Source organism: Misgurnus anguillicaudatus, chromosome 5 (genome assembly GCF_027580225.2).
Source record: "Misgurnus anguillicaudatus chromosome 5, ASM2758022v2, whole genome shotgun sequence".
Taxonomy (NCBI): Eukaryota; Metazoa; Chordata; class Actinopteri; order Cypriniformes; family Cobitidae; genus Misgurnus; species Misgurnus anguillicaudatus.
Window position 1 is genome coordinate 40950695 of NC_073341.2, and position 27502 is coordinate 40978196.

The 27502-nt window shown below is 36.1% G+C and overlaps 1 protein-coding gene across 3 annotated transcripts in view; it reads right to left on the reverse strand.

The window, feature by feature from the left end:
• fbxl17 (F-box and leucine-rich repeat protein 17) overlaps window positions 1-27502 on the reverse strand; it is a 153500-nt gene that overhangs the window by 26706 nt on the left and 99292 nt on the right. For all 3 annotated transcript variants that reach the window (XM_055168941.2, XM_055168940.2, XM_055168944.2), the window contains one exon: window positions 6314-6390. In XM_055168941.2, coding sequence (XP_055024916.1) covers window positions 6314-6390 — 77 coding nt within the window. The remainder of the gene's footprint in view (window positions 1-6313; window positions 6391-27502) is intronic.

Here is a 27502-nt window from a genome sequence, read left to right on the forward strand (position 1 = left end):
TGTTTGTTTGTCCATCTCTGTCTAAAAAATGTTTATTGTTTATTAAACTCAGTTATGTAAATGAAGCTATATTAAAACATTAGTTGTATTTAGTATCTGTGTGCGTTTAACACTGAGGTGATTGTTTATGTGTCTGATAAGTTTTCAATTTCAGCTTGACCATACTTTACCTACACTTCATGTCAATATCTAATAAAATCTTCTAATAATCCAAATAATAATCTTCAGACTGTCTGGCTGTTTGGACCCGGCCTGTCAGAGTTATATGACCTGTGATTGGTGGTGATGAACACCAGATGACCCAAACAGGTGTACCGATGACAGGAGCACTGACCAATCTGTCTTTAGCATCCATACCAAATGTAAACTAAACTCAAAGTGGGATTAATGTTTCACATTGATCTATAGCTGTGTTCCCATTACAGATTTTTGTGCAAAACTTTAGCATTGCTTTCTAAATGTCGACAAAACACTATTTCATGCAAATCTGCTAAAAAACACAAAGGTAAAGGAGAAAAAACACAGGTCTCCATTAAAGACTATTCATGAAAACAATCAATGCTTTCTAGAGAAAAAGAGTGAAAAATCAGCAGATGTAAAATCTACAATCTATTATCCAATTGATCAAGAGCTGCTGAGGAAATCCATTAAGAGTCCGAACCGAGGGCATTTACTGCTTCTCAAAGAAACCATCACCTGAGATCGGACCGCATTAGCCCCGGAGAGGCCCAGGGTTCCTCCTAAAAGGCCAGATCGGGTGTCCGCTATTAATCTTGTTTAAACGGTCAGAAAGAGTCAGTGAGGAGATATTTAATGTACATTCCAGTGCATCATTAGTGTTTGGTTTTGATGTTGTGGTCATTCATCACACTGTTGTGCGGCTGTGGTCCGCTGAGGTCAGAGCTCGGCCGGCACGATTACACTCGATGTGACTTCTGCTGAGATGAAACAAACGCTACGAGGAGTTTGAAGCCATTCGGCACATTATAGCACTACTTATATGTAATTACCTAAAGTGGACCGAAATACATTAGCAGAGTATCCGAGCTCTTCTCATGGGACAGAACGGTTCAATGTTTGTGCCCACTAATCCAGAGAGAGTCATGTGACATCTGCACAAACCAATATTATCAATCCAGACCTTTAGTACTATTGTAGTTAGTAGGGGTGGGCGATAAACCGGTAGACATAATTAACCGGTAGAAATTTGTCAACCGGTAGAGATTTTGGACTATCGTTTCTATCGAGGTTACGCACTCACGTCACGCTCCTGTGTGCGTGCTCGAGAAAACGTAACGTTTGTACACATATTTAAGCACTGCAGTTTTAAAACAAGCTATTTTAAGCCATTGAAACACAGACAGCAGATCTGTATGCGTGCGTTCTTTCTGTGTGTCAGGAGTGGACAAGTCGCGCAACCGCTGCTCTCTTTCTGTCTGTGAGGAGCGCGCAAGTCGCGCGACCGCTGCTCATTAAGCTCGTGAGCATTTTCCGCTTTATTGGCCTTAAATACACATATGCGTCAAAATTCCCGTCTTTGCAAGCATCCTCATAAACACGACCAGTTAGGTCTTAAGAGAAAGTAAACAGCTAAAAGACAAAGCGCATGTGTAACAGTGTATGTGTAACAGTGTTTTGGAGAGGGACTTTGGTCTTAAAGGGGAAGTTACCTAATTTTGCTCCTGTCTGTCACTCGTGTTAATCAAACAGCATTGAGAGGAAATCTCTCACTGCTCCTGATTAAATCACTTTTCTACCTTAAATAAAAATATATATAGGCCTATACATACATGCATAATTATTTATTATCATTCTCATATCATTCACTGTTTATCTTCAGAGAGCTTGAGTTTTATTTGTATTTATCTTCTTTCTATGCTTGTATATGTTTTTGTGAGAATTATGAACATTTCTATGGTATTAAAGATTTAAACCTTATTAAAACATAAAAAAAACTCTACCGTGATACATATCATTATCATGATATAAAATTAATCCTATCGTGATAGAAGATTTTGGTCATATCGCCCACCCCTAGTAGTTAGTGTGAATAACAAAATTAAAATATTATCTAAAAAAAATTCATAAACAGATACTGAGTGACAGAAGATCATTCTAATACAACTCCACAAATAACCCAACCCCACATAAGATGGACACAAACTAACACAAAATTCCCTAGAATATTAAAATCAAAGTAAAAAAATTCTGTAGAAATGACAGTGTTACTGGCAGCTGGTTGCCAGTAACTTACTATAGATTTTACATTTATGTTATTTACTAGCAACATTTTGTTTAAAGGTAAATGAACATGAACCATTTTTAGTCTTTATCTTCTACAGTAAGTTACTGGCAACCAGCTGCATAATTACAGCAAATTTTAACTGGAAATGACACATCACAAATGATATGCGAGTAATCTCAGACTTTAACTAGTCCTAACCTGGTCTGTGAACATCCACATTTTATTTAAACTATGTCCGTTAATCGATTCAAATATATAATCTAAATTAATCGCATGATTGTCATGAGTTAACTTGCGATTAATTGCAAATTAATCAAACATTTTATCTGTTCTAAATTTACCATAATTTAAGACTTTTCAAGTTTTTAATACTCGAATCAACATGAGTGTGGACAAATATAGATGCTTTATCCAAAAGGGTATGTTTACATCAGCCTGTTTACATTTTCGACAGATCCATTAGCCGTATTGTAAGTATGTATTTTCCTTTCGTAAGACCCTTTTCTTTCTCCATTTCTGTTTGCTGCTGCATCATTTGTGACCCATGCTGGCAAATTGAGTCGAAATAAGCTAATTTTCAAAATTCTCGATGAAACTTCAAAACAATGCATGATTTGTTGCAATCTGACAAAACACGACAGAACTACACCTGTTTGAAGCTGACAGAGTCAGCAAAGTTAATTTTGAGAAAAATCCAAAAGTACCACAAAAATCAGCATATCCATATCTTAAAATCACTGTAAAACAATAGATTTAGCCCACACAGTCAAAAACAATACCTATAGGAAAAAAATATATTTATATATATATATATATATATATATATATATATATATATATATATATATATATATATATATATATATATATATATATATTATTTTTATTTATTTTTTACATATATATAGACATGCATCCTTTGTGTATAAGTAAAGCATTTTGAACGATACACCTCTAAGAAAACATACAAATAAAGATGATTTTAGATGTTCAACGAGCAATAAGAGCATTGGATTGACTAGACGAAAGGTTAATGTACTTAAAATTCATTACAGGATAAAACTATGCATATAAACTATTTATAACACTTATAACACTTCTTAACAAAAAAAAACCCACACTGGAAACCCTCTTTTCTGCTGTTATATGACATACTGTATGTTCTGTTGTTAGCCATCAGTTTTTCCAGGGCGTCTATCTGACAGGTTCATTGATGTTATTGCACATGACTTTATGTAATGTCTATAATGCTCATTCCCAATGCACTGCTGTCTATGGGAAAGTCAAAGGAACTTTTGTGCTGGAGATGTGGTCACTTTATGGGCACACGCTCAACACAAACACACTTATTCAGACATGAAGTCCTGTACTTTTATAGCAGCGCTGACCTGAAACATGACTAAAAACCTTTTCCACTTAAAAATCCTGAAACAAATCTCTGCATTTAACACCTTTTTCCCCCAAAGACTGCTATCCAAACTGGCAGACCTCAGTGGATCTCACTCCATACAGTACTGTATGCCTCTGGTTTAAGGATTTCCTCACAGACTGATCTCAGAAGAGTACAGTATGCCCCCCTGTTCAGTAATGAGGATACAGTATGTGGAGAGGATGGCAGTTCTCAAGTTGCTGTGAGTTTATATAAAGAAGGACACGACCTGGTCAGCAGATACCACAGAACTGCTTAAGAAGGCACAGCAGAGACTTTACTTCTCAGGGTTCTTGGTTAAGCATCATCTCACATATAAACTGCTCGTCTCCTTCTATCACTGCTCCATAGAGATCATTCGGACTAACTGCATCTGTGTCTGGTTTGCCAGCTGTACAGCGCAGAGAGAAATGTGCTCCAGAGGATTGCCATCACCTCCCAGAAAATCACTGGCTGCCCTTTCACCTTTCTGGAAGATCTGTGTAATTTTATATTGAGGGTGTACATCTTGACCATAGACTGTAAAAAAAAGATGGACGACGCGTGTTCGCTCTCTTCCATTGGTGAAAAGTGAGGCTGCCAGTGTCCCGATATGGCGCTGACATCTTGGGTCTTGAGTTTGCGCAGTAGTGATTTCGGGACCAGTCATACACAGTAGTGAGCAGGAAGTGAAGCCGCGAAATTAAAACCCCGCCCTCGCTCTTGTAGAATGCGCATATCACACGATATCACAGCTGTCAATCATGATGTGACACCACTGTTTTTATATCATTAAATAACTAACTAAACACAAACCTATTTTAAAAACAAACATTTGAATGTACATCAGCGTGATAAAAACTACAGTAAATGACAGAAACAAGATAATTGAAGTGTAATAAATTTTTTAGTTGGTCTCAAGTCCCATTGAATAACATGGGGAGGCGGGGACCAGTCACTGGGGGGCGATCAAGACGTTTTGGCTTCACTTTTCAGGGCTTGTGCGGCACGCTTCATCTTGACTATAACGTCACAGTCGTTATGTTGAGATTGGTCTGTTTTTGCATGCATTACATAAGGAGAAGGAAACAATCGTGTTTGAGGCTCATGATATGTCATTACCATCTACAGAGCTCTTATTATTTATCTATGACTACATAAATACAGGTTTATATTCTACAGCACCTTTAACAATACTGAATGTGCAATACTGCGCTAAACAATTGATAATGTGCATTACTGCTTTACAATTTATAATATGCAATGCTGAACTAAACATTTCAATGTGCAATACTTCACAAAATCAAAATGTCATGTTATAATCATTCAGTGAATGTCTGTCAGTGTGCAGTATGTGTTATGTCGTTGTGTTTCTTATATTTTTCATTGCACATTTTTTGTTCTGCTAATTGTTTGTATTGTGTCTTAGATTTGCACCATAGATTGTAAAAAAAAGATGGATGTAGTGTCTGTGACGTCACCTATAGGTTTCTGAAGATCGTTTTTGAAGCTTAAAGTAGGCGGTGCCTGTCGTTGCCATCTTGGCCGCACGTCATCGTGCATCACTCATGGATATTCGAAAATGGGTAAAAAGGCGGGACGTGGGTGAAGCTGAGATGGCTGGTTGCTGTTCAACCCTCAATCAAGTGGCCACGCCCTTAATTATGCAGAACTTTAAGGCTTAATTTCATTTAAATGGATGAGTTACAAAAAAATTCACCCCCTCACAGCAAAATTAGCTATACAGACAAAAATCACTTTTTGTATCAGGCTGTAAACATATTTTTTTCTGCTATAAAGTTGGCCATTTTTACATAGAGGTCTATGGGAATTAACTAGTGGATGAATTGCAGTTTAAATCACTTCTGTATTGGTTTCATCAGAGAGATCAGAAGGTTGGCCCTCGGTTTGCACCCAATTTCGTTGTACATTTAATGACAATAAAATGCAGCGCTGCTCAAAGTGTTTTTGTTTGTTTCAACTTCAAAGATTTGTGTTTCAGAAATTATGAAGTATCTAAAGACAAACACATACATGTCTCCTTCAGTTTCACATACATTTAAATCACAATGTCTGTGTATGTACACTAGTCTACTGTATTATTTTGTTTTGTGTGTGTGATCTCAGATGCTTTTGCTGTCAGCATCACTGTATTATCTGTACAGGATTCTTTTGAGACACTACAATATGTATTTATATGCCCTCTATAGACAGCAGAGATGATACAGAAACGTACGTCAGTGAACACATAACAAACACACACACGTTCTGGGCCAATGCATTACAAAAATGTGCAACAAAAAAACTGGGTCCAAAAATCTGACACTACATTGAAAAGCTTGAATTTTTCTTTAAAATGTAAACAAAGAGTTTTGATGTGTTAAGATAAAAACAAAGAGAAGTTATGTAAAATTGCTCTATATGTATACGTAAGATAATGTGTAACACTGAGCAATCATTAATAGTGAAAATGAAAAGCATGTTAGACTTTCGAACTTGACTGTTTTGACAGTAACATACTGTACAGGAGATGTTTTAAAATTTCATTCACGGTATCTGAAAGAATGTCAGTAAAAGACTGACAGCACTGAACATTGAGAAGTGTTTGTGTTATCGGCCAAACCATCAGTGTAGTATTATAGTAAACACGTCAGTCTTACCGTGGTCTGTGATTTTGCAGGACACCAGATAGAGTTCCTTTAAACTACGACCCTCCTTAGCGATGATCTCAACACATCTGATAAATAAAAATAAGAGGGACAGAAAGGGTTAAAGATCAGTAAAGATCAATCAGCTGTTTCTGTTCAACTATATCACTTCATATTAACTCATTCACTGCCAGCCCTTTTAAAAAGTTTTGTGATATTCACAAAAGTTTCACCAAATCCCTTTCAGGAAATTTTTCTTTTATAAATATATAAACATACAATATACCCAACAGACCCTCTGCTTTTAAACAAACAAAACAGGAAAAAGTTTCACAGTATCTTCATTTGTTCTCTTTTTAAAACCTCTCAAATATGGGTTGGTTTCTTCAAAAATACAAAATTTGAGCAAAAAGATGAAATAATTGCATTTTTGTAAATGGGCTTTTGTTAGAGATCAGATTCAGAATGAATATAAAAACATACACTCAGTTTACAATCTTATTAAATGAGCTGATGCTTTAGTTTTTTATAAATTGGGTAAAAGCACCACCTAGCAGATTTATAGATTACCATAAAAACTCATCAGAAAAGCGTCATTGGCAGGGAAATGTTGTCTCTTAATTGAGATAACTCGTCAATGGTGGGGAAAGAGTTAATACACACTTTTAATCTAAGTGACTTTAATTACATCACCTGACCACAATTTCATTACAACAGCTCACAAAACAATCATAAAAACTAAACGTAACTTGTGGACGACTCTTCACTGATCCCATATTTGTACCTCAGAAGTGTTTAAGAAGAAAATGAATAATTTAATTGAATCTACTCAGATTAAAAACATGAAAGGCGTTCACATGGAAAACTATTAATGCACGGCTTCAAAGACATGGTAAGAGCGAGTCTCAATAGACACAGAAAAGCAGGACTGATCTGAGACCAGTGTTAAACACAACTCTCATCTCATCCGTGACCTTTATCAAAAAAGCGGTGAAAATGTGGTGCAGATCTGATCAACATTAACACCTGAAACCTTCAGATTTACTGATTTACCTTCATTTATTTATTAAGCAGAAGTGACAAATGGTGACCTCCAGAGGAACTGCTAAAGTTAAAATTAACGAACTTTCTTAAATCTCAGTTTAATTGGAAAATAGTAACAAACATCAATGCATTATAAGCCCGCTGTCTTCAAAACATGCAAACAATTAAGTTGTTTTGTCATTTTCTAGACACAGATGAAGAATTATATAAAAACAGATGCATTATAAGTTTTATCTTGATAGGCCTTTAAAGATTTCTCAGCATCATCTGCAGTTGGGTGAACAGAAGCAGTTAGGAGTGAAACTTTAACCTTACAACAGCTTTTCCATTCCCATGACATACAGAATTGCATTACACGATGTTCATTGAATCAGACTCGCCTCTCGTTCCTAATTCTTTATTTTATTCCTGCACTTTGAAGAGTCATTGAGGACGCCACTGCTGATCCATCAAGCTGAGAGCTTCTCTTATGGAGACGTTCACAATCTAATGTAGAGAAACCGTTTGCGGGACTAATCGTGTTTCACGTCCTTCCTGGGCACTTTACCCCGAAAGCGACCCGATCCGGCCCGGAGATAATCGCTCGGGTCCATCCGGCAGAACGGACCGCCCGGCGCCAGAGACGCGAGAGAAAATCATCTCGGATGACTCGGTGTCATAATTCCATCTGAGCTTCAGAATTAGTGACAAACCCGGGTTAACAAACGACGCTCGCTGGCGTCAGGCGTTCCTCACGAGAGCTTGTTACCACCAGCCCTGTTCGCCGGGGTCGGACAGAAACCAATTATAATTGACATCTCTAGTCAGCACAGACACTTTTATGGATGTGATGTGAGGAAACGACCTCACTAGCGCCATTTTACAGCAGTTGAAGTGAGTAACATGCTCATCTTTAAAAAGTTACTTCTTTAAGTTTCATTACGGTGAAAATTAGAAGTTTTTCTGTTTGTGTGATACACATGTATGTTTCTTATTAATGCTCAGCAAACAAATGACACGCATGTGATCTCTATAAGATCCAAATAAACCACATGCCCATTTACTCGCCCATTAAATGTCTGATTTTCTTTCCTCAGTGAAACACAAAGGCGGCAGATGTTTCCTCTACCGTTCAGATGTTTCTCACACAAACACTTCAAAGATTTTATTTCAATGTTTGGTGTTTTTTCTGTCCTCATCTGCTATTTTGTCTTCATTTACTTCTGTTGTATGATCTCAGTGAATCTTGTGCTTAAAAGGGACATTTCACAAGACTTTTTTAAGATGTCAAATAAATCTTTGAGTACATATGTGAAGTTTTAGCTCAAAATACCCTACAGATAATTTATTATAACATGTTAAAATTGTAGGTGTGAGTAAAAATTGGGTGTGTCCTTTAAATGCAAATGAGCTGATGAAATGCAAACACTGATCACAATAATGATGGTTTGTTAAAATTGAAACTTTTGTTTTCTCTCTTAATGCACTAAATGTCAGTGGTTGAATAGTCCAGATAAAGGGGCGGTATTATTATAATAAGATCCCCTTATGACATCACAAGGGGAGCCAAATTTCAATGGGCTTTTTTCACATGCTTTCAGAAAATGGTTTACCAAAACTAAGTTACTGGGATGATCTTTTTCACATTTTCTAGGTTGATAGAAGCACTAGGGAGGGACCAAATTATAGCACTTAAACATGGAAAAAGTCAGATTTTCATGATATGTCCCCTTTAACACCTTTTGTGCCCCACAGAATAAAAAAGGATTTGAAACGACAGAAGTGCACTGAACTATTACTTTACACAAATCTCTCCTAAGCTTTCGTCTAACTGTACTATAGTGAATGTGCATTTACTGTGATGTTTAATAATCGTCATTATAATTTAAAAGTTAATAGCGTCTCTGATTTCCCACCCAACCCATCTTTGCTAATTTCTCTTTCTGTGTCACCGCAGGCAACTAGGACTCAAGGCCATGCTGTCCAATAAAGGAACATTAAAGTAGTTTCCATGACGACAAAAACTCTCCACAGTGAGGCAATTAGACTGAGAGCGGGCGAGCGAAGACCGAATCACAGAGAGAGAGAGAGACAGAGAGAGAGAGAGACAGAGAGAAAGACTTCATCCACCTGCAAAATTATAGGTGATGTCTAAAAACATCAAAGAGCACTCAGATTCATCCTCATCATCATCACTATAGAGTTCACTTTTGATCAGAATCAACAATCAATAAAGAGAGAGAGAGTGAGTGAGTGAGTGAGTGAGTGAGTGAGTGAGAGAAAGAGAGAGAGAGTTGAGGGTCACTTCAGGGTTCTTTAAGGTTCAGTGTGTGTTGTGTTGTACTGTCACACACCCCTGGGAAAACAATAATGAACCCAAACAGTTGTCAAGAGACAAGAGACATGTGTGGAGACACCCCTAACAACTGACAGCCTGGACAGCCAATCAGATCTCTGAGCAGATGTCCAGTGTTGTGACCTCATCAGTCAGTGAGAACGTTGAGGACACAAAGACTCAAACCCATTAACATCAGACCTCTACTCACAACTTTATGACAACAAGTGTTAAAATATAAAGCCATTTATCAGAACAACAGATGACAGAAAAACTCAAAGTCAAGACTTCAACAGCATTTAGGGGGCGTGCACACCAAAGTGTTTAAACGCAGCTGAAAAAGCCAGATGGACGCTGATTGAAAGCTTCCCAGCGTTTTTTCAGCTAAGCGCTTTGGTTGCTATGATAGTTTAGTTTTGTTTATCAGTCATTGAACGATGTGCAGGTTGGATGTTGTGATATTTGTCCTGCACCTCCTCTACTGTGATTTCAACTCTCAGGGCTGAGCACAGAAAAAAACACAAACTGCTGCGGTTTTTCAAAAGCGTGGCGCCTCCATTGGAAACAATTGAAAACATACGCTGGCGTAAACGCCTTGGTGTACACGTCCCCTTACAGTCAGAAACCATTAATAGAACACAACATGACATGACTGCCATAAATCAAAGAAAATAAAATGAAACACATTGAAATAAAGTGAGGACTACTCAAGATCTGAAGGTGAAAACTTATAGATGATAATAAAACATCAGCAAACATCTTTATTAGTTTTATACAGAGCGCTTTAAAAAATTATTCTTTTTATATGTTCTCATAAAGACATTTATATATGACTGAACATAACTGTTCTCAAAACGGTTTTAAAGTGCACCTACAATATTGCATTGCTAAAAAACAATGTTATTTTGTGTATTTGGTAGAATATAATGTGTTTGTGTGGTTTATGGTTAAAAAACACATTATTTTCCACATATTGTACATTTTTGTAGCTCCAGATTTCACTCTCGTTCTCAAACGTGCCAATTTTGTATAAAACTCATCGATTTTAAAAGCTCTGTGTCCCTCATTGGCCAGGTAATCTGTATGTTGTGATTGGTCTGAATACCTCTGACGTCAGCCGGAAATGTGACGCTCCTTACCATGTTTGAAAGATTCGCTCACAATGCAATACTAACAGGAGTTAACTTACAGGCTGTGAGTCCGAAGCGGGAGGAATTATGATAATGTCGCTCTTTACCATCAACAATACCAGGAAGTAAACTGTTGCCTACAATCCGTGTGTTTGTTGTAGTTCAAGAAAAGAGACTTAACTTACAGATCATAACTCTCGTCATCGTTTACTTTGGGGTTTGTACCTTATGCATATCGCTAACATGAACTAATACACACTTACACACCAAAGGAAATGTAAAATCGTGAATCGGACCATAGTTGCATTTTTACTCTTGAATATTGTTCACTTCAAATATTCAATATTTTAAAGAGGATTTTATAATAAAGGATAAAACAGCCAGAGCTACTATGTTCACAAGATTCCAATAAAACTTTAGAGGGGTCAGCAGAACCAAATACATCAACTGATTAAATGATAAAAACTTTCACAGAATTTCTCAAATGCATCACCATGACTTAAACACAGATATAAACTGAAAGATCCAATGCTATCTAATGGCAATTCATACGTATTTTACTAATTTATATTAATTTGTAGGACCACATTTTTCCTTTCCCCCAATGATGTTGGAGTTAGGGGTGGGGTCTCATCTTTGTTTGTTATGATAATCGTATGTTTTGTACGATTCACTTCGTACAAACTCATACGAATTAGCCAACTCATAAAATACGGATGAATTTTCGTGAGATCAAGCTGGAAAGATCAATAATAATAATTCTGAGAAAAATCCTGCAATTTACTTTACAACAGAGCACAAATGTCATTTTCTCATTTGATTTGCATGAAAAGCATGTCAGTAATATCCACTGATGTTGCATTAAGAAAAACAGCGACTGTAAATGCAGAGAGTTACACATGAAGTTTAACTTGATCATATCAATGTTGTTTATCTGATTTAACTCCCAAGTGAGGCATCACAATGACCTGTTTGTTTCCATGATCCAATTAAAAGCACAGTGAACGTTTGACTATGAGTTTAACTCTAAACTTTCTTTCTTAATGCCAAATTAACCTGACGTTGTTTATGATAATATCTGTCTTGAAGATGTCCCTGTGGCCGTCACGCTCGTTTGAGTCTATTACAGCACAATGAGTTCACATCTAAACCGGAGATGACCAGGACAATAAACCGTCATGATATGATGTGATCGATTGTTAATTACAGAGCACTTTGGTTACGAGCGTTTGTTTTAATGAGCAGACCGGTGAGCAGCACATACATGGCAGCGTCTTCATTAAACAAATGAATATGAAGCGCTGAAAGAGCAGGAGAAATACATAAAGTAAAGTTTCAAATCTCAGTGTGGTGGCATGTCATTTCACGATACCTACAACGTGCAGATTCCTCAATTATACAACAACCTGATTTTAATTACAGAAAATCTGCTTTACATGTCTGCTCATAGTAAAAATTCATCTTCACCCGTTCAACTACAAGCTCTCCAAGACAAATTACACTTCATTACTTTTACTGTTTCACAGCATTAAAAATAAATGAGATCACGTTCACATGATGTTCATTGTTTTAAGTGATACAACCAAAACTTCATTAAAGAATTACATTTTATTTTATATCTGAGGACATTATTGGACTTAATCAGGTCCAGCTTTCTTCCGTCTATGAGGCAACTCAATGAAAACTTTTTTAATGTTACGTCTATAAATGTCTCTTTTCTGATGGTAAGTAATGAAAATTGGTTTTCACTGAGCCAGGATCAAGTTGGCATTCAGGTTATATGACACACTGTCTGAATATATTCACATAATGAAGCATAACATCATAAAATAAATTATTTACAAGCCCTAGCAGATCATGAATATGTAGGGTTTCGCTCCAGAAGTAAAACTGAACAGAAGTTTGAAGATAGATTTAAATGCCTTAAAGTTTAGTCAAACAAACACAGTTTTATTTACAAATGTCTCCAAGCGTTTACTGTAATTGTTTAGCTACAGTTCAGATACTGTCCTTCTGAAAGACTTTCAATATTACACTTCTCAGTAAATATTATAAGAGAGAGAGAGAGAGAGAGAGAGAGAGAGAGAGAGAGAGAGAGAGAGAGAGAGAGAGAGAGAGAGAGAGAGAGAGAGAGAGAGAGAGAGTTTAGATGTGACACAGAGACAGATTTTCTTCATTATGACTTCTGACTGAATCCCAAACCAATGCCGTTTTATCCCACACCAGAAACAGGCGACAAGATTTGATCCTGTCTGGGAATACAGACGAAGCTGTGAAGTTTAAAGGTAAATATTCCTCAGACACTTTAAGAGATTCCATAACAATCTTATTTTCTGCATGAAAAAGTGAAATACTTCAACTGGTTATCATGAACACCACAGACCATCAAAAATCACTGAGTCCAAATAGCAAAGATTAAGAAGATACATTTTGAGAAATCTCATCACAATCCAAAAAAAGAAAAACTTTAGAAACATTCTATTGAAATTACAACAAGAAAGGTTCACTTCATGAAACACTTTGAGTTCAAATATCCTCTACTTTAACTGTGAGGAATCAATGTAACTCATATACAGAAAATGTCTGTTCAATAAAGATAATGTGTTTCCACGGTGATTAGCCTACAATTTGATTGGTCCATCTGTAGAGTACCAGATAATGGTCAAATGTCATTCATATATTAATATGGATTGGATATATTTCACATACTGTATATTTGAAAAATAAAATATAATGTATCTCATATAACCTGTCAAAAACAAACACATCATGTGAATCAGAAGGAATAAGTACTCGTGTGAATCAGAAGGAATAAGTACTCGTGTGAACCAGAAGGAATAAGTACTCGTGTGAATCAGAAGGAATAAGTACTTGTGTGAATCAGAAGGAATAAGTACTCGTGTGAATCAGAAGGAATAGATACTCGTGTGAATCAGAAGGAATAAGTACTTGTGTGAACCAGAAGGAATAAGTACTCGTGTGAATCAGAAGGAATAAGTACTCGTGTGAATCAGAAGGAATAAGTACTCGTGTGAATCAGAAGGAATAAGTACTTGTGTGAATCAGAAGGAATAAGTACTCATCTGAATCAGAAAGGAATAAGTACTCGTGTGAATCAGAAGGAATAAGTACTCGTCTGAATCAGAAGGAATAAGTACTCGTGTGAATCAGAAGGAATAAGTACTCGTGTGAACCAGAAGGAATAGATACTCGTGTGAATCAGAAGGAATAAGTACTTGTGTGAATCAGAAGGAATAAGTACTCGTGTGAATCAGAAGGAATAGATACTCGTGTGAATCAGAAGGAATAAGTACTTGTGTGAACCAGAAGGAATAAGTACTCGTGTGAATCAGAAGGAATAAGTACTCGTGTGAATCAGAAGGAATAAGTACTCGTGTGAATCAGAAGGAATAAGTACTTGTGTGAATCAGAAGGAATAAGTACTCATCTGAATCACAAGGAATAAGTACTCGTGTGAATCAGAAGAAATAAGTACTCATCTAAATCAGAAGGCATCAGTACTCGTGTGAATCGGAAGGAGTAAGTACTCATGTGGATCGAAAGGAATAGGTATTCGTGTGAATCGGAAGGAATAAGTACTCGTGTGAATCGGAAGGAATAAGTACTCGTGTGAATCAGAAGGAATAAGTACTTGTGTGAATCAGAAGGAATTAATACTTGTATGAATCAGAAGGAATTAGTACTTGTATAAATCAGAAGGAATAAGTACTTGTGTGAATCAGAAGGAATAAGTACTCGTGTGAATCAGACGGAATAAGTACTCGTCTGAATTAGAAGGAATTAATACTCGTATGAATCGGAAGGAATAAGTACTCGTGTGAATCAGAAGGAATAAGTACTCGTGTGAATCAGAAGGAATAAGTACTTGAGTGAATCAGAAGGAATAAGTACTCATGTAAATCAGAAGGCATCAGTACTCGGGTGAATCAGTAGGAATAAGTACTCATGTGAATCAGAATGAATAAGTACTCGTGTGAATCAGAAGGAATAAGTACTCGTGTGAATCAGAATGAATAAGTACTCATGTAAATCAGAAGGAATAAGTACTCGTGTGAACCAGAAGGAATAAGTACTCGTGTGAATCGGAAGGAATAAGTACTCGTGTGAACCAGAAGGAATAAGTACTCGTGTGAACCAGAAGGCATAAGTACTCGTGTGAATCGGAAGGAATAAGTACTTGTGTGAATCAGAAGGAATAAGTACTCATCTGAATCAGAAGGAAAAAGTACTTGTGTGAACCAGAAGGAATAAGTACTTGTGTGAATCAGAAGGAATAAGTACTCGTGTGAATCAGAAGGAATAAGTACTCGTGTGAATCAGAAGGAATAAGTACTTGAGTGAATCAGAAGGAATAAGTACTCATGTAAATCAGAAGGCATCAGTACTCGGGTGAATCAGTAGGAATAAGTACTCATGTGAATCAGAATGAATAAGTACTCGTGTGAATCAGAAGGAATAAGTACTCGTGTGAATCAGAATGAATAAGTACTCATGTAAATCAGAAGGAATAAGTACTCGTGTGAACCAGAAGGAATAAGTACTCGTGTGAATCGGAAGGAATAAGTACTCGTGTGAACCAGAAGGAATAAGTACTCGTGTGAACCAGAAGGCATAAGTACTCGTGTGAATCGGAAGGAATAAGTACTTGTGTGAATCAGAAGGAATAAGTACTCATCTGAATCAGAAGGAAAAAGTACTTGTGTGAACCAGAAGGAATAAGTACTTGTGTGAATCAGAAGGAATAAGTACTCGTGTGAATCAGAAGGAATAGGTACTCGTGTGAATCAGAAGGAATAAGTACTCGTGTGAATCAGAAGGAATAAGTACTCGTCTGAATTAGAAGGAATTAATACTCGTATGAATCGGAAGGAATCAGTACTCGTGTGAATCAGAAGGAATCAATACACGTGTGAATCAGATGGAATCAGTACTCGTGTGAAGTCAGAAAAATCTAACAGTCATCCTTAAAATGTCACAGGCTTAGGGTTTTACCACAAAGTAACAAGAACACAGTTTGAGTAAGATTGATGTGACAGTCTAAGAGTCCCAGTGTTCAGATGATGATGGATATAATTATAAATGTTTACAGTTAATATTCTACACATTTCACACGTAATGGGTCGTCTGTAAGTGTTTAACAGCAGATGTGTGTATATATACAGTATTTCTTGATATTATTCAAGACTTGTGTTTTAAAAAGTAAGACACAAACTCATACTACACACATCTGATTGGCCTGTGTGTGATCTGTCACAGAACACAGCCGCTAACACTTAATAACATGATGTATTAAACACTGTGATGAATAACAAGTCAAAGCCACAGACATCTGACAGCCACATCAGAACGCTCATCACAGTGTGAAACATCATCTCTCTTGTCATAAATCTGTATTTAATTCATGTTTATTCAGACAGAAAAGATCTGAAATAGTTCATGTTACATACAGAGAGTCATGACAGATAATGATTCACACTTAACATCAGTTTGATCCGCTGTACTACAGTAAATCTACATTTACTGCTGCTGTTGTGACATCACACACAATACATTTACACTAAAAAAAAACGTTATACCGTAGTAAATACAGTTAAGTACAGTCTACTCCTTCTTTCTTACTGTCTAAAACAAAGAATCGTGTTATGAAGTAGTTTATCTTAGCAAGAGTATTTCCTTTACCTCTGTCATGTACAGTCAGTGTGTTATTTTCAAGTATTTAACGGTTGTTGAGATGATCCATTGCTGAGTTTTTCTGTTTCTCTTATTAGCAGTGTAAAACTCTACAGGTCTACTAAAGCTTGAAGATCTCCAGCTGTTTTCTCTCATTCATTCATATATGACAGAAATGCACAGAGAGAATCAGAGACACATTCATCAGTCTATACAGTATGAAAAGACTCAGATCTCACGCTTACTGCATACATTTCTCTCATTAATCTAGTTTTCATCACAGTATTACACGAGTACAGCCACCTGCTAAAGGATTCAACTCTTACTTCTTTTTTCCTTCTCTCGGTCTTGGCTTCTTGAATATGTGCTCATATGTATTTCTTTCACATTTTATTAGGTCATAACTCTGAGCTTTAAAACTCCTCAATTGATTTGACAGCAAACTGGTATGAAGACTTAATCTTCCATGCAGTCAAGTTTGTATTTATTTTTACTAAAAATATTAAATCCATAACTAATACATTTGACATACAGTAAGCACAATGTACCTGTTTCATAATTACAATACAATGCACTACAATGAGAGCAACTAAGATGTAACTTGTGTATTTTTATTCATGCACTATTTCACTTTATTTTTTTACATTATTTCAACAATCTGTTCACAATGCTGTCTATAGATTACAGAACACACAAAGCAAATGAAATGACAGGCCTTCACAAACCCTGTATTTAAACAAGGAAAAGCTGTGAATGACATCATCATCTGAGCTGATTGAACTGATCACTGATGTCTCGAGAGGTCTCATTGGTTATAAGATCACAACTCAATGACGTCTTCATAACGCTGACCAAAGTTTCAGTCTCCAGCGGTAGAAGACCACACGACTATAAAAACAGAAATGAAAATATAAACTGATGGTCAGCACCTGCTCTTTATAACCCACATTTCTGTCACGTGTCTAATAATCTGATTATGTGACTCTTGAGATCAGACGCTCATGTTTCCAGTGATGCTAATAAAGAGACTGAATCTTTCTGTGTCCACCACATTAATGAAAGACTAAAGCGGATTTCTGTTGATGTAAAAACCATTTGCTGTACTCAGATCAGAGAGACTCATTCATCTCTGTCCACTAAAGGTAAAATAAACGCCAGCTGAAGAGTTTTACCCACAATCCTTAAAGGCAAACATTAGCAGACAGCTCATATTCCTTCCTCACAGCAGAAATCTGACTTTCCAGGATTAAACCACTGTACAATATTAATCTTCTCATATATACAGTAGAGAGTTATGATAAATACTGGATTATAGCATTAAATACTGAAAATAGGATTAAAGGCGGAGTGCACAATGTTTAAAAAACACTTTGGAAAAGGGAGTCGGGCCGAGTACCGAAACACACTTGTAGCCAATCAGCAGTAAGGTGCGTATTTGTGGGGCGGGTCTATCAAAAGAAGGTCCAGATGCTACTGGGTTAGAGGCATGTTTGTTTAGTGATTTCAAATGTCAACATTGCCTTTTTAAACATTGTGCACCCTGCCTTTAAAATCCTGATTGATATCTACTCATGACTTGACCAAGTGAACGCTTTTACGAAAAAAACTAAACATTTCCAACAAACACAGAGACTAAAACCCATTGAGCTTAGGTCAAGAGTCAGTGTGAATCTGTGTCTCGGTGTGTTTGTGTATTTGTGTGTCAGTTGTGTGTGTGTGTGTTGTTATAAGCAGATTTAATTATTCATCATCTTTGAGTATTTTCACTCATGCAGTGTTGTTCAGTTCTGACAGCGTGTTGATCCTCAGATGAGACAGTAGTACACTTCAGCTAGTACACTTCATATAATACACTTCAAGACCTTCACAAATAAATAAATAAACAAGCAGTTCATCCGAGCACCATACCTGTCAATATTGGGATTTGAAAATAAACCCCTAACCTAAACCCTGTTTTTACTACGCAAGGGAATAAATGCGTATACCTTGTATTATTTTTGTTATGGCTCTCGCATTTGCAAAAGATGTTGTATTAGATGATAGGTTGCATTTCTTAAAACCTTCTAAGTTTTTCAGTAAAACAAAAACAGCAGTATTTCCCTATCAGGACCATTTTATGATTAATTGATATACATTTCTTACATACTGTTTCTTTAAAAACTGTATGTTTTATTTACACACTTTATTAAGGCAAACAATAAATAATTTTAGTTTAACAGATGTGTAAAATGTGTATATCTTACATAAAGATGAAATTGGTGTTAAATAAACTCTATAAATGCTCTCTCTGGAGCATTATCGTCACCATAATGTTAGATTCCTGTTCTTTGTTTCTTGTTGTTTGTTCTAAACTTTGTTCGCAATTGTGTAATCGGCTACTTTTCTTCACCTACATTTTTAAATGTCGGCAAATCAGTACGGTGTGGTAGAGTAATCATTTGAATAAGAAATCATTTGTATTGCGTATGTGTCGAACACGTGTGTGAGCGTAGCTGATGCGCGCGCGCACGCGAGCCGTATGTGGAAAAGAAGTATATGCGCGCCCACAAGTATGCACAGCTCACACACAACATTGTTCTGATGCTGGTCAGACGCAAAAAACCAAAGAACTGCCACACTGGCGAGCTAACATTTTTTTTTATTATTGACAATCTCCTCGACCACAACAATTATTTTTACGCATTTTTGTGCTTTTCCTGTTACAGGGCGATGGCGCAAACAAACCCCACAGCAACACTTGAAGAGTTTCGTTGCAAAACCAGATAAATCCATTTCTTAACATTTTTGTCAAAACATGTTTAATATTATAAAACGGTTAGTTCCAATCCTTGATTCTGATTGGTCAATAGGTGTGCTTTATTCACAATAAAACACTGCTATGACCGCTTCACCCAACGGTTCTATTTAATATCACTGCGCCCTTAGCAACACATAAACATATAATGAGACCAAGTCTGAGAACAGTTTGTTGTTTTTATTTGAGCTTTTATGTTGTTGTTCGCAGTCAGGGACTATTTTTTCTAGCGGAAGGAATGCTTTTATTGATTTAACTTCATGAAAGTTGCACTAATATTTTTTTTACTTTAATATTGTGTGGTAACCGTTTTATAAAAGCAATAAGGTACTCGAGGCAAGTGCTGTATCGTGAATAAGTAACGGCTGAAGGGGTTGCAGGCACTCCGCTTCGCGTCGTGCCTAACAACGCCCTTCAGCCGTTACTTATTCACGATACAGCACAGCCTCTCGTACCTTATTGCTTACTTACGTTATCATGTCATTATTTTGTTTTATGGTGCTACTTAGCTGTATTTTTTAAGTTATGAAGGTTTAAATCAAAACAAACCAACTGCAGTTGAATTGAAATTAATTGGAATGCACAACCAAAAAATGAGATTTCTGAACAATTAAAAAAATGGTGGTTATCTCGTTTTGCAACGAAACTCTTCACTTGTTATTGGCTGTTTGCTTGTCACTCCCGACACGCTCCTTTATCAGGGCATATAATAGGCCGTTTAAGATCTAGGAACGACGGTGTAATGTAGTCCCAATGCAGCTTTAGCAAAGCATTAACAGGTGTCATAACGAGCATTTTTTTTATCGTTATAAAGGTGTATCGGCGATCGTTTTATCACCCAGCCCTAGTCTGTGTTATATTTGTCTCTATAAGCTGAAGCTCCTCAGATTCAAACACAGTCCACTGAAATCAGACAGATGAGTTTCAATAAGAAATCTGATTTTTATATCCTACTACTGATAAAACTAAAGCCCAGAGAGAAATATTGTCTTGTATTGTGTGTTCTGTTATCTACAGAAGTCAGTTATCAGATTAATAACAACTAAACCTATGAGATGAACGGTCCAGATGCTCGGGTTCTTCTGCAATTTTACATAAATGAGATAAAGGATTATGAAGTGATGTTTATTATCACAAACTCTTTGTCTACAGCAGTGTAATACTGTACTATAGGACACTTTGAATGTCCGTGAATCTGTTAAAGCCTCTACTGGACCCGACTACAACAATAAGTTATCAAATCTTTACGAAACATCTCCGATCTGACTGACTGGAGAATGGATGTGATATTATTTTGAGTCACAAGACTACACAGGCAAACTATGAATTAATTCCCCGAACATTTTTAGTGTCCTGACAGATGCTTATTCATCTCTCATGTGCTCTCCTGTCTTATAGACATCACATATCCACCTTATTTTCAAACGTGGAAGTAAGTAAAGTAACTTATTTTCCTTCTTTGTGCAAGACGTCCGTTTCAATAGTTGGCCGGTAGAAAACAGTGTAGTGGGAGCACGAATAAAACATGATTAAAACAGTAATGGTACATTTTTACTACACCTGCCATGTATGAACCAGAGTGAGAATGAAATGAGGAAGTGTCCTGAAATAATGTATCGCTTTTTGGTAATAATATATAGTTAGCAGAATAAATAAAGCAGCTATATCAGCATAATATTAGTTGTTTTAAAACAATTATTGTATTGTTCATTGGCTGTGTCTATGGCTGTGTTTTACTGGATGGATGTGTGGATACAGATCACGTGTGCACCACATACACAATCAGCACTTGTGCGTGTATTATCGTTAAAATAAATGTTTTGTAGAGAAATGTGTATGTATCTGATGTGTAAGATGATATCAGATCCTTACATTACAGTAGATCTTAAAGCTGTCTGTCTCAATGTCAATCAAACAATAAAAGAAGGAATAAGTTGAAGATATATTTTTCCTATAGATATTGTTTTGACTTTGTGTGTGCTTAAAGGGATACTTCACCGATTTAGCATTCAGCTTTGTATCTGTAGAAACCCATTCAGTATTACTGAATGACCATGTTTCCCTCCATCATTTCCCCCTGAGAGGAGAGATATCTGCATTTTGGTTCTGCAAAAAAGTCCTCCGATGATGTAATATGACGATTTTTGCATCATCGGAGGACTTTTTTGCAGAACCAAAATGCAGATATCTCTCCTCTCAGGGGGAAATGATGGAGGGAAACATGGTCATTCAGTAATACTGAATGGGTTTCTACAGATACAAAGCTGAATGCTAAATCGGTGAAGTATCCCTTTAATCTTTTAGTTTTACAGTGATTTTAAGGTATGGTTGCTGTGATTTTGCTTTTGAACCTTAAAAAATCTTAAACTTGATTTTTCTCAAAATTAACTTTGTTGACTTCATCAACATCAAACACGTGTAGCTCTGTCATTTATTTTGTCAGATTCCAACAAATCATACAGCGATTTAAAGTTTTTTTTAATAGAGAATGTCAAAATATAAAGAACTCATTTTTTTAAATTTGCTTACATTTTAATCAATAATGCTGTTTGTGTTTATTTTATACACCTTTGTCCTGTGTTAGATTATATAAGTAATTTATTATTCCACACTAAATACAGCAGACAGATTTAAAACTGCATTGAAATGATGATGTGCAGAGCTCGGACCTTTAAAAATGATTGAAGTGGCTTATAAAACATGATGAGATGAATCACAGAAGAATGAAATATGAAATGCCAAACAAAGACTTTCCTCTTCTTACAGTCACTCTGACATTAAAGATTTAAAAACATACACAGGAAAGAGATGCAATTTTTTACATTTGTTAAATGGACACACACCTTTATTATATTTGTGTATTAATATATTGATACATGAACACACATTAACATAGTGGAAAATGTAAAAAATCCAATATTGTTGACTTATTAATGCCTTTATATTCTTTGTACACTAGCCATTTTTTCCAGTCTTTAATAAAAAAAAATGTTCCATTGCAAAAATGTCTTGACAGTTCCTGGTTATAGTCTTCACAAGCTACCAAATAAATCTTGAATAAATATTGTTTAGATCTTGGTTTTATCCCTATAATGTTTCTATCAAGGGCTTTTTTATCAGATTTTAACATAAATAGCTGCTTGCTGTTACAGGCTGATTGTATTTGAGAAGAGACGAACTTACTCTAGAGAGCGTTTAATAAGACAAAAACTAATGTAAATGCTTCTAAAGATGAGTACTAAAGACTTTGGTTTCATTTAAGCAGAAAATAAAGAGCTAATGTTAAACTCATTCGATCTATAAGAGCAAAAAGATTATAAACCTCTTCTTTCCTTCATTTAAAAATGTGTGGGTCACAATGAAGTGAAACTAGAGCTGTCAATCGATTATTTTATCTAGATTAATCACATGAATGTCATGAGTTAACTCGTGATTAATCACACATTTTTTCTGTTCTATATTTACCTTTATTTAACAAGTCTAAAAAAATGTAATAACGTGATCATGGGTGTAACGATTAACCGTGCAAATGCGCGTTTCCTCAATGAATGAATTTGAATGAATTACGGTGAAATCCAGGCACATCCGAACGCCGGGGGGCGCTCCCGTGCAGAAGCTCCCTTTGTGCCACAAAAGAAGTAGCATTACGAATGCTATTCCAGGAAATGTCTACAGGAATATTTATATTGCTGTTCTTCAAATTGTTTCAGGTATTTTCATGATAATAAAGAATATTTTAAATGATTTTGTTTAACAAGTGTTGCTTTTTTAAATGCACGTTATAAACTCTCAGACTCGTTATGATTTTAGATTGATAAGAACTTCCTACTGACCAAATGCCGTCGTACACGCACAAGATGTGCATGAAACAAAGAATCGCAGCCTTGCGATTCAGAATCGATTTCAGCCAGGCATTTTTAATGGGACACACGGTTGAATCGTTACATCCCTAGCATGGACAAATATGGATGCTTTATGCAAATATATGTTTATTATTAGTAAAATAGTCAGCAAAAATAAGTCTGAAAAAATCCAGTTAACGTTTTTTTAGGTTCAAAATCACAGCATCCATCCCTTAAAGTCACTGTAAAACTAATACATTTAGCACACATAGTCAAAAACAATATCTAAAGGAAAATATATGTTTACTGTAACTTTTTTCTTTCTTTTACTGTTTGATTGACATTCAGTTCATTTACATGCAACCAAATAGAACTAATCAGTTTGAAATTTTATTGGTGGTTAAATTGTATTGAACAGCCTTCATGTAAACACCTCGATCGGATGCAAATTCGATCATATTGAAAGGTGTGGTGTAGTCTGATCTGTGATCTGATCATCAGGAAAAAGTACACATGTAAATGCATGAATCTAGTATTTTCTCAATCGGATGCAAACACACCTTGTGCACATTATCGCAATGACAACACATTATAACTTTCATAACATTACATAAAGCAATAAAATAGTGAAAATTGTGTTTTCTTTGCCTACATCTGAAAACTTTTTAAGAACAACTTTCTCCAACTTAACTTTGTACATTTATCCAGAGATAAAGCGTGAACTCGACGAGATAAGCTGTGCGCTGGGTGGGGTTGCCAAGTCATCTGCTTTTTTAATTTTAGATTTGGCTACTTTTAAACTGTCTCCAATAGTTGCTTTTTCCTGCGGTTTAAAGATGAAAATATTTCATTCATTAGTATTTGAGCTGTGAATAGTCTTTGGGATGCTTTTGGGCTAGTTTTGAATGTACATTGGGATGGTTTTGATACGCAAAGCTAGCAACCCTGGATTATATAAACTGTACATGTAAACCAACATTTTAATCAGATTGCAATATTTTGGGTGCATGTAAACTGTATTGTTGTAATCTGCAATCAAATTAAATTTAGTCGGATTGACAACGTTTTTGCAGACATCTTTATGATCGACTGTAATGCAAGGATCTAATATAATCTTACACATCAGATATTTTTACCCAAGACTTAACCAAACATTCACTTAAGACATAACAGATGTAAGGCTGAGTATCAATTTATCCAACAACGTGCTAGGCCTAGGGTCAAACAGAAATTGCATGTTGTGTTAATCGCATTAATAAAATTTGTTTAGTTAAAATTAATTTACATGAATGTACGTTTTAACAGCCCTAAGTGAAACATAATTTAAGCGAGAGAGAAAGACAAGTTGAAAGGATGATAGTTTAGGATGAAGAAGCTGTTGACTATGTGACTGTCAGGATCTCTTCTTCTTCAGCAAATTAAACCTGATGGATTTCATCTCATCTAAAATCAAACATCTTGCTCTGATTACTGATGGGTTTCAACCTTCTAAGCTGTTGAATATTTTAGATGTCAAACATTTCAGATGTTTAATGTAAAGAATTAAGTGTAAGTGATCTGTTAGAAGAACACAAGCGGTGCACATTCACACAATATGTGTGTAACAAAACTGCCACAACAATGTTCACATGAGTAAATATCTCACACACAGTGTCTGAAAAAAAATATTCCTTTCTTAAAGAAAAAAAATATGTACAACAAAGCACAAAGACAATATTCACTGTTAATACATAACCACACCTTCAGTTTACTCTTCAGTGATTGATCATACAGCTATATAAGCTCATGTCTAGTTTATCTCTGAAACATTTATCTTTATTACCTTCATTTACCCTGACGACCATTACTAACTTTTCTTAAACTAAATTGTTGTGTTTTTATGGGAATAAAACATCGATCCAGCCAAAATATAAACACTGCAGCCAACATCAGAACGATGTGTGTCATGTCTATAAAACCCCTGAAAGATCTCAAACAGTAACACTGTTGTTTCTACATAAAAGTGAAAAGAGAAATGTGTCTTTCCTATACGCTTACATCACTTTATACAGGTCATACAGAGAAATAAATAGTGTTGTAAAATCTTTAAAAAGTGAGTTCAGTGAGTCCAGCTGTACTGTACACATCACTCAATGAGAAAATAATCAATCTCTGGATTCAAAAACAGGACTGAAATCCATCATTTACTGTTTGAGAAGAAATACACAAGAACCACAGAGCAGCGACAATAACATGTGTTTATATACACAAAATGAGTGTGTGTGTGTGTGTGTCCATGCATGTTTCAGCAGGACAGATCATACTGTATGTCTCAGATTCCTCTATGAAATGTGTATCCTCTATAAACACGGCATTTATTTCTAACAAACTCACCTCAGTGCTTGTATAGAAATCTAGGAAAGCTTAAATTCAGTCCTCTAACACTTCATGAAAGCGTGTAAAGTATCTTTTCTCGGAAAGTCATTTGCCACCAAAAATGGATTTGAAAGTGGATTTTCCAAGATGTTAATAAACTCAGTGAAGCTCTGATGCGGGACAGAACTTTTCAATTTCAGTCGGCTTTGCTCAGATTTGTTCTACATGAAGAACGGAGCACTGAGGAATCATCGTCTCCCTCCTCATCTCTATGATAATCATTTGTTTCATAAGATAAAACTGCCTTTTCACAACACTCAAGTGCTTTTAAAACATAAATACATTACAGACAAAATCCAAATCTAAGCAAAGTGAAGTTACAATCAAACAATGACATCAGAGTTCAGCAAATGGGTAAATAAGCTTGGTTAGCATCATTACCAGAGCTATTGACTTCTGTGTTAATTGTTGAAGTGTAAATAGGTTTAATGGTTATGATAATAAGATTAAGAGCAGAAAAAGAACATTAAAGGTAGGGTAACACATTTTGAAAAATGCTAACGGTAGCCGCCTAGCAATGAAATCCCGATCCCACCCTCAAGTCAAATCGCCATCCAAAGTCACGCCTCTTTCAAAACACATGAACACGCACAATCAGAAGGTCACATCTCATGTCTCATTCAGCAGTGAGAAAACTTTGCAGTACAAAGTGAATAACACTTCCAAAATAACCAAACAACTGGTTTACATCAGAATTAGTTTAAGCACACGTTCGGTTGTGTAGACGTAGTAACTATATCGTTACGCTAATCCGTAAACTAACACAAATTTCATAAGCAACACAATGTTTCATCAAAGTAGAATATCTGAATCCATCTCAATACAAACATATCGCGTACCTACCTTACCAAAATAAACAGTGCAACGACTCTTTCAGACCCTTTGCAGCTCCTGCAGCTGTTGCATCTCGTGGTAAAGCAGTAAAGTTAGCGATGTTCATTTCGGTTTTTGCTCTTGCTGATCCAGGCAGTTTTTGCTGTTGTTGTTATAAAAGATGCCTTTAGTTTTGTGCCTCCTGTGTAGGTTGTCAATTTAGCAGAAAAGTTTGCTGTTCTCACTGTTTACAGGCAGGAGGTGAGCGCACGTGAACGCGCCGATGACGTATGGTGTCTGCGTGGACTCGCTGGGCGGTTGGCATTCAAATTACGCTTACGTATGAGGGACAAAAATGGAAACGTCCGTTCGGACCGAAATCTATGATTTGTTGAACATTTTTTGGTCCTACGCCTTTCACAGATAATATACATTTCTACAAATACATTTAAACAACTTAACACAGTGATTACTATCAGGATGTAAGGAGACTTTTAACCAGCATAACTAAAAATGTTTCAGGATCAAATCTGTTACCCTACCTTTAAGACTCTTTTAAAGCAGTTTAAACATCTATCAGCAGTCACTCAAGACATAAAACACTTTGATCCCTGAAGGTTTCTTAAATACACAGACTGCAAAAACCAGCAGGTCTAAACCTATAATACGTCTGTTCTAGGGCTTGATTTTAATAATATTAATATTTGAAAGAAAATGAATCATCAGTGGATTTACTGGAAGGTCAGGCTGTGTTTACTGTAACAGTGTCCTTGTACATGTGTCTGTATTCTTTACACATCACCTCTGCATGTCAGTCATGAGTGTTACAGGATTATACAGAAACTGAACAAATATTTGTGCTCAGGAATGAAAAAATGACTGAAAGTGGAAGGTGATAATCTGAGAGACAGCAGTTTAATTCATGCACAAAGTGCAAATCCTCCATATATGTGTAAAGAATAATTGAAGACGGGCCATAGAGTTATTCAAAAATATTGTACACCCAAGATGGTAATGCGGCACGACGTGAAGCGGAGTTACACCGCAAGTGTGCATTATGTAAGGAATAATTGACGACGGGCCATTGAATTATAAGAAAATAATGCACACCAAGGTGGTAATGCGGCACGACGCGAAGCGGAGTGACGTTACACCACC